Below are 8800 nucleotides of genomic sequence, written 5' to 3'. Positions count from 1 at the left end.
CGTGATTAACAAGTTTGCAAGGTCTAGCAACCTGCAAAGCACGGTATATTATCAATGCTCATATATGTGCGGATATGCATGATCATCGCACGCGCTCGATCGAGTCTATATTTTCAGAGCGTACAGTATCTCTGATCACAGATACTGTGTATACTATACAGTATCTATGCTCTGGCCTTTACCAGCATACAAACCAGTTGTCGTCTTGTTGAAACATGGAAGTTGACCAGGCTAAACCTATGGAAGTACTACAAAGGCACCTTAAGAATTCCGGAATAGATGAGATTGAATTGGAAAATAAGATAATACCTGATCTTTGGAAAAAGGGCTTCAAAAAAGTTGCCGATTTTGAGTATCTTGAAAGACAAGATCTTGATGGTACATCCAGTTACAGACTTATAGGTCTATGCTTTTAATGGTATATTAATGCAGGTTTAGATGTCAATGATGTATATAAAAGAAGACTGTGGAGATATATCCACGGAGATCAACCCAAAGAGATGTCTGATGAAAGTAGTGAAGACTTCAATCAAGACACTGAAATATATATAAGATACATCTTTTGCAATGATCTCTTTGCAAAAGATATAAAGGAAAAGAAGCTTGATAGCATAAAAGAAACAAAGCAAACAAAGCCTGCTAGTGCCGCAAAAGCTGAAACTAAGCTTGCTAGTACAAAAGCAGAAACAAGTGAGCTTGTCAAGATAACACCAGCAACAAAGCTTCATCATATTACAAGAATGATATGCAGTGAAAACAACATTCCTCAAGATGAAACAATTGAGCTTTATTCAAGTCATGGACACCCATTACAAAATAACGAAATCACTGAACAAGGTATGCTTAGACTAGTTAACATATAATCTTTGAAAATTATAAGTTTGAATCCAAATATTATATGCATCCAGGTACTCTTAAGTCTTGGGAAATAGATGATGGCGACTTATTTTATGTATTAAGAAGGACAAAAGAGCAACCACAAATGGAGAAATTTGTTTCATTACCTGCATTAGACCATAATATTGGTAAAAATATTATTGTGTACATGCATAATGTACTCATATTAGGCCAAGAAACATTTGTAATTGAAACTCCTTTCCATGGATCTTTCTCAGTAAATGCATACATGGATTGCGATTCACCAGAAGACATAGCACAAAAAGTTAGCAGTGTGACTGGCTTACAAGTTCCATTTATGTCCCTTTATGTGAGGTATAGTATTATACTAAAAAGAAAGGGTTGTATGACAATTATTATTCAGGCGAGGATACATTCATGAGCGATTGACAGCATTTACAGAACTGAAAGATAGGGATCACATTAGAGTTGTATTGAGAAATCCGTTAGAAATAGTTCAGCCTCGTTCCTCTAGTTATGGAAGTAAAAGTTACAATTTTCTGGTCCCACAAACAAAGTCAGGAATCACAAAATTTTTTTCGATACTTAAGTTTATTGTATGTCAATTTATAATATATATATACAATAACTATTATTTTGTTATGTACATACAGTGTTCACCAAAGCCCTATAACAAAGACTACGACTTTGAAAAATTCTTGTCTTACTTAATGATATTCACTGACTTCCCTCCTCTGGTCTATGCACTACAAAATCTGAAAGAATTTTCATACCTCACAATATCTGGCTGGGTACAGTTTATTATATTATATATATGATATAGGCCTGTTGTTCTTACAGACAGCCTTAATTGAAGGTTTCTATTTGCTATTCAAAACAATTCTTGACACTTTTGCTAAAGGTAGCTAGGATATAATAGTCTTAATTTATCAATTTACATAACAGTGAGCAAAGAACGCATCTTCGAATATTCAGATTATATCTTCTCTATGTTGATGAATCAGTCACATGTAAGCTAAAATAGCTTATAATAATTATATACTAATTTTACATTTAAGAATATTGACGAGGCATGCACAGTAAATGTTGGAACACACTACTGCTCACTAGTGTGCCCATTATCAGGAACAAGAATACATCAACCAGTACGTGTAGATGTGGATATGACACAAGGTCCCTTTGATAAAGAAAACATCCTTGCTAAAATTGAAAGTATAGCTAGCCAGGAAGAAAATCAGCCAATGAAAACAGAAGGTATGATATTCTACTTTTTATTACCATGAAATCCTATGATTGCAGGTGATAATGATGACTTAGAAATTTTTGGTAAACTTACAAAAGATCAGCTAAAAAAAGACGTTGAAACTGCTAAACTTCTCATGTATTTTCCTTGGGAAACAGATAAAAAAGTTTGTGTGTGGACAAATCCACCAAAGAATGAGATACCAAAGTCAGTTACAATAATAATATAATCTTCATTAATTTTATAACATGCAAACTAAAGAGTTTGCAAAAAAGTTGATGTATCTTTTAAGTGGCATGATATGCTGAAGTCATTAACAGAGTTACATATACTAAATCCTCAAGGATTATACAGTGGAGATGAATGTTTAACTTACAATAGTAAAGGTTAAGTTTACTAATAAAGTTGACAATTATTGTTGCCAAACCTTGTAGCACACCTAATCTACTTTCTTGGTTCAACAAAAAGTACAGATGAAAAGAGAAGATTCTATAATGCATGTGCAGATGTGAAAAATAACTATGAACAAGTGATACAGATAACAGAACTTCAAGAAATTGGAAAGTTAGCAACTACATTAACAAATTAATATTTATTGTATTATACCTATGATCTCTTAGTGACACCCTAATTGAAATGCAAGTTACTTCTGATATTAAAAAAGTAATTAATGATAAAAATGAGGAAATTCAAGATTATGACAAAATGAGGTAACTATTATATATGTAATTGTACTACTAAGAAAGGAAAAAAATAGAAAATATGCTGTCATTGCACCTCAAGAAAGCATACAATGGGAAACAGAAGAAGCAATAGTGGTATGTAATAAGTATAACATAATTCATGGCTCTTTGTCATGCTACTGAAGGTTTTGTTTGACCAAAGTGGTTCAATGGGAAGTAGAGTTTTTCCAGAGTAAGTTCACCATTGCTAAGCACATAAGAAATAGGTCTACTTTAGAATGGGAGACATGATAAGACTTGATGCTGCTAAACAATTGTTCAACAGTTTTGCAACACGTACTCAAGCTTATAAGCTTCATCATGCTCTGGGGTTAACTATATTTGGATCAAGAGTCACTGTTAAATTAGAACTCAGTAAAAATACTGAAAAATTTGAAGTAAAGCACAAGAATATATATCATTTTATGAATACCATTATTATCAGGCTATTGTCAAAGAAGTTCAAATAGAAGGCCTAACAGAATTGACAGCTGCTGTTGTTAATGCTGTCGACCAGCTGAAAAAATTCAACTGCAAAAGAAGGTATAGGGCAAAATCATCTATTCAAAAAAATTGAAATTTATTTATAAGGAGAATATTGTGTCTCACAGATGGTTTTAACAGTTCAATAGTGACATATGAATATGCACTGCAATGTACAAAGGTATTTGATATTAATAGCAATTGTTCTATGCCTATTTATAATGACAGGATGCAGGTATCATTGTTGATACAGTTTTGCTGTCTTATCCTGATAGCAACCCAGAGCAAAAGGCATTCTCTCATGCAACAGGTTCCAATTGCTGTTAGGAGCTTTTTAAAATATTATTTTGAACTATTATAGGAGGTGTTTGTGTTCTCCCTCAAACAATGCAGGAATCACTGAGATATTTTGAATTAGATGCAATGCTGTCGCTAAGTGAAAGGGTTTCTAGACAATACCCGGTAATGAACAAATAACATGCATATGCAATCCTTTTATAATACACAGACTAATTTAAGTGTGCTAAAAGATGTCACTCGCTATCCATATGAGACAGAGACTAGCTTTAAATCAACTTACATTGAAGCATTTCACAATGTGAAAACACAATCAATGAAAAGGTAATTCATTTGATAAAAATAATTTTAATTTGTGCAAAGTCACTTAGATCAGTTAAAAGAAACACCAAGCAATTCAAAGCATAGAAGAATATTAAGAGAACTTAGAGAGTTCATGCATAATCCTCATCACAGTATAACAGTTTATCCAAGTCAAATAAGGTAAAGCCATAATCAAAGTACAATACATTACAGTAACTAATAAATTTAATCATAGCTATGAGAAATGGAAAGTGTTGATGACTGCTCCTAAAGAAAGTGCTTATTCAGGAGGTTAATTCTATTACAATAATACTGTATAGCGGGTAAATTTCGAGGGGATAAATTTTGGCAAATTGGTAATTGGTGGATTTTAATTTTGGAGAATTTGTGGCCACGTGTCATTGAGCATGCGTATAATAGCTCAAAACGGCAGGGTTTTATTTTTGCGAATGGCTATTAAAATGCCAAATTTGCCAAATACAGTTAATTCCCTCCAAAATTACCCGCTATATGGTACAAGATTACACTATGTTTTAGGAGTATTTGCTTTGAGCGTTCAATTTCCAAAAAAATATCCCTTCACTCAACCTGAAATACGCTTTCTTACACCAGTATGGCTATTGGTACTGCACACACATAGTTTATTCTACTACTGTTAGATATATCATTGCAACGTTAGTGGCAGCAGTGGGAGGATATGTCATGCAATACTTGGAGAATCATACACACCCTCCACCAGTATGAGAGAAATACTGAGCTACATTTATGGACTGTTGATGTGTCCTGACATTGATACCCCTCTGGACAGGTATACATGTATATACTTATCATTATGCATAAAGAATTAATCAATTACTATAGTGCACTTGCTGGAGAATACGGATACCAAAGTGGTAGAGAGAAAGGTCATACTGAATTTTTTCAAGCAGCAAGCAAATATTTCAAAAAAGCTGGAGAAAATGTCAAACTGCATGCAAGTAGAGCATTTGATGATTTACACAAAGTTAGTTCAATGACATCATTTCAAAATTATGATGAATAAAATCTATTTTTGTAGGAATTTAGTGGATGACTTGTCTTGAACTATATGTACATGTAATACTAAAATTAACTTTTTGCTGTATATGTTTATTGTAAAATCTTACAAAATTTAATAACAATGAAGAGGCAACAGACAGTCTATCAAATTAACAGTTAAACATATTGCCTAAATCAACAAAACTCTAATTGTTAGACTTTCAACATACATTGTGTTACACCATATGTGACATCGCTATGCATTTCAATCATAAAACAATGCTCTATGTACATACATGCATATATTATTTATCATCGAGTATAAGTTCACCTAGATCAGCTTCACAAATAGCATTCAGAGTTTGACTATTGTCTTTAAATGACCTACATGTAAATGTGTAAAATGAATAACTTTGATGGACACTGTATAATGCGTGATAAATATGTTCAGTAATTCTGAATATGGAATATGGCACAATTGCTATCAATCTCTATTATTCAATTTAATATGTATAATTTGCACATGCTCAATCAGAAAGCCTCTTTAAGTTATACTACCTACTTACTCAATTTATATTGCTCGCAACAATTACGACATACATTTACCTAATTTTAATCTATATATGTGTTACAAACCAAGAACTAGATGTATGAGCAATGCTAATTATACTATACATTTCAAACAACATAGCATATTATAAGTGAACATGTTTATGGAGGCAAAAACATGCATAATTGAAAAGCTTGCAGTATAATATTATGCCACACATCACTAGACTTTTTATAAACAAAAAAGCAAAACAGCTGATAAAAACAGAAACCTTATTATAAACTGAATGAAAGCAACAAGCCAATTATTGAATGAAAGGGGAATTTTACATGCATAATATATGCTTACATATTACAGCCTATGTGCGATACAATTATATTGATAGCCTAGCTGAGAATAGAATGCTACAAGTCATGTCATTAGTAAAAACATAAGTGATATACTACAGTTGCACTTACATGTACATGATACATACATATGTGCACAATATACATAAGGAGCTTCTGATACACATAGTAACTGATACACTCCCTAACAAAAGAATCTACCCACCTACTAATAGACAAGGAAAACCTATCTATAACAACTAGATGGATATCATTTGTTTGAAGTACATATACATGTATATTATAGACATACATGTAAACTGATAACCAAGACTCACCTACTGATCAAAATAGATTGAGTGTTATGGGTGTAACACGTACCCATGAGAAAATTAGAAAAGGTCAATGGGCAAGGACATAACACCCTCAAAAGTTGGTTATAACATACTATGTAATGTATGCACACCTTGCAGTGATTACATGTAATACCATACAGTCAAAACTGCATCTGACGAGCATAGAATTACATCAAGGACTGATAAGAGATACAAGTAAATCCCAAAACAAAACTTAGGAAGCAATTGTATAGAAATAACTTCATAATGTACAAGTACATGTACATGTATGTAGTAGATCATATCACTTGCTGTCTTACATGTACATGTATAAATTAATAGCACAACCTGATCATTCAATACTGCCACAAGTCATAAAAGACATCTGTAAAAACTAACAGACTATAATTGTTATACAATGTACCCTCCCAAACTTTATACTATACATGCTATCAAAAGTTATTTGCTCTGGTGAGGCTAGGACCAGTTTAGAGGAGTTTCCTCTTATCGGTATGTAAAAAGGGTGTACCAGTTTGTACAAAATATCAGTTTATCAAATAGTGCACATGAGCTTTGGGAACAAGTACATGTAATAAGATATACATGTATAACCTAATATGAAATTCTCTCTCCCTCCCATTTCTTTTGTCACTTTTCTTTTAAACAATTGCACTTGAATATACAAATGTGCATACCATAGAAGCTTGCTCATTATAGCCAGCTGTAGTCCTCAAATTATATTTATGTACATTGTGTACATATTGCTAGTGATACAATGTCAATGCTGTAAAATTACATGCATGTAGTATAGAGAATGCAAGGCATCTTTGGGGTAACATACATGTGTATGTACAATGTAGCCCATAAAGTCTCATCAACAACTACAAGGGAAGTTTTGGTAATTATGATGAATTATATAAACATATATCTACATCTACATCTTAAAGTAAAAGCTGCTACACAATTCAAAAATAATTTATCATTCAAGAACACTGTTGCCAGTTACTACTACACATAATACAGCCAATCACGCATGCACATACATAGATACATAAGACCAAACAAGAAATTGAATTATTACAACACTAAAAGGATAAAAAGCCAATGCTCAGAGTACTAAACAATGTTCTAAGCAACTAAAACAAAACAAATTTAATGACAGTCACTTACATTTCAGTAGCCTATTCAAATAGAGACAGCCAGCTATTTCTAATGGAAATATTTATAAAAACAGACATAAAAGACTACTTACACAGTACCTATATGTACATGCATAACCACTCATTATTAAAGTTTAGCCATTAATAAATGTAATTTCTAATGTACACATCTTTTAGAAATACTTATTTGCCAAATGCAAAGATTTAACAAATTGCCAAATATAACTCCCGCAAATATTTCTGGCTATAAGTTACATAATATAGCAATTAAAGACATACATTGTATTAAGTTAGTAACAACAGAGTGGTGACTGGCGTGTCTAGGAAGAAGAACAAGGGAGTGCATTGTGACTGTCATATGTGAACAATTATACATAAGCACTATAAAATTATTTTAGAGGTCTCCCACACATTCATGTACATGTACACATATTATAGACAATGCGCTACACCTAAAAAATTCCATTAGCTCAAGCTAAATGTGAACCACACCCATTGACTGTTTTCACATGACCACAAATAAAATCAATGCTGAATATTTAAATTGAATAGTAAATGTAGCTCATAGCCAATAATTATTTAATAATTATTAAAAAAGCAGCTGCTGATATAAAATAAAAATTATGAAATTCATAATACTTTTCATGGACAATTAATGTATACACATGTATAATATTGTTTCATATGCTTATTAACTGTTTCTTTATTACAATGTACATATACATCTAAGTATACAGTAGCTGATTTTTATAGCAATAACTTGACAGTTATAGAGTTTGTAAACTCAAGAAATGATATAGAATTTTTTGGAATGAAAATTACTGTAATTTTGCAAAGTTTTAAAACTCTCCCCAAAAAATTAATTTAAATTTTGCTATATGTATTTTGTAAATCATAACACTGGGTTAGGGAATACTTTTACAACAATTTAATTTAATTTTCATTTTCTTCAACAGTAAAGCGCAAACAAAAATAACAATTTTAAGCTGCACAGTATGATCCAGTAATCATAGTTTAAGGCAACAAAGTAGTAGATACAGATCTACTCAATACAACCCTAAACCCTTAAACTGATAAGTCTGTCCTTATCTTATTAACGAATCTACAAAAAGACAATTTTGTGTAAACTAGCACATGCATATCAAATTCGAGCTTGCATAAACAGGCATAGCCCTTTCACACCCTATGCTTAGTACTGCTGTACAAATAGGACCCTCCTCTAAACTGGTGCTAGACTGCCGGTCTCACCAGAACAAAATAAAGTTTTGATAGTAGCCCTTTCACACCCTATGCTTAGTACTGCTGTACAAATAGGACCCTCCTCTAAACTGGTGCTAGACTGCCGGTCTCACCAGAACAAAATAAAGTTTTGATAGTAGCACAATTGACAATGTAGACAGTACATAGTACACTTCCTAGAAAAACACAAGAGCTATGAGTACATGTACAGTGACATTTACATGTCTAATACACAATTATAAACTTAATGATTGCTCAATTGTATGA

At 32.3% G+C, this 8800-nt stretch overlaps 2 protein-coding genes across 2 annotated transcripts in view; one reads left to right on the top strand and one right to left on the bottom strand.

The window, feature by feature from the left end:
* LOC109582395 (uncharacterized) overlaps nucleotides 1-188 on the bottom strand; it is a 1743-nt gene extending 1555 nt beyond the window's left edge. Inside the window, exon 1 of the mRNA XM_019997077.1 lies at nucleotides 183-188. Within this exon, the coding sequence (XP_019852636.1) occupies nucleotides 183-188 (6 nt within the window). The remainder of the gene's footprint in view (nucleotides 1-182) is intronic.
* LOC105312898 (uncharacterized) lies at nucleotides 114-5050 on the top strand. The gene is made up of 27 exons (XM_011405894.2): nucleotides 114-378; nucleotides 433-837; nucleotides 909-1025; nucleotides 1068-1212; nucleotides 1262-1454; nucleotides 1512-1649; nucleotides 1699-1759; nucleotides 1804-1868; nucleotides 1917-2112; nucleotides 2158-2308; nucleotides 2363-2487; nucleotides 2536-2665; nucleotides 2722-2811; nucleotides 2859-2919; nucleotides 2970-3016; nucleotides 3062-3221; nucleotides 3269-3366; nucleotides 3415-3487; nucleotides 3535-3616; nucleotides 3668-3768; nucleotides 3815-3927; nucleotides 3967-4086; nucleotides 4142-4197; nucleotides 4444-4517; nucleotides 4566-4714; nucleotides 4768-4909; nucleotides 4964-5050. Exons 1-27 carry the CDS (start codon nucleotides 216-218, stop codon nucleotides 4976-4978), a joined length of 3270 nt encoding a protein of 1089 aa, XP_011404196.2. The 5' UTR covers nucleotides 114-215; the 3' UTR covers nucleotides 4979-5050.
* The last annotated feature ends 3750 nt before the right edge of the window (nucleotides 5051-8800 follow it).

The sequence above is a fragment of the Amphimedon queenslandica genome, unplaced genomic scaffold (assembly GCF_000090795.2).
Source record: "Amphimedon queenslandica unplaced genomic scaffold, v1.1 AMPQUscaffold_13385, whole genome shotgun sequence".
NCBI classification, from domain to species: Eukaryota; Metazoa; Porifera; class Demospongiae; order Haplosclerida; family Niphatidae; genus Amphimedon; species Amphimedon queenslandica.
The sequence above is the reverse complement of the archived record's forward strand: the minus strand, read 5'-3'. Positions and strand labels throughout refer to the sequence as shown.

Bases quoted from the DNA above. Each gene is read 5' to 3' on its own strand.
- LOC105312898 (XM_011405894.2), top strand. From the start codon at position 216: ATGGAAGTTGACCAGGCTAAACCTATGGAAGTACTACAAAGGCACCTT. The intron at 379-432 runs GTACATCCAGTT...ATATTAATGCAG, and splicing joins TGAAAGACAAGATCTTGATG to GTTTAGATGTCAATGATGTA. The intron at 1,650-1,698 runs GTACAGTTTATT...TTGTTCTTACAG, and splicing joins ACCTCACAATATCTGGCTGG to ACAGCCTTAATTGAAGGTTT.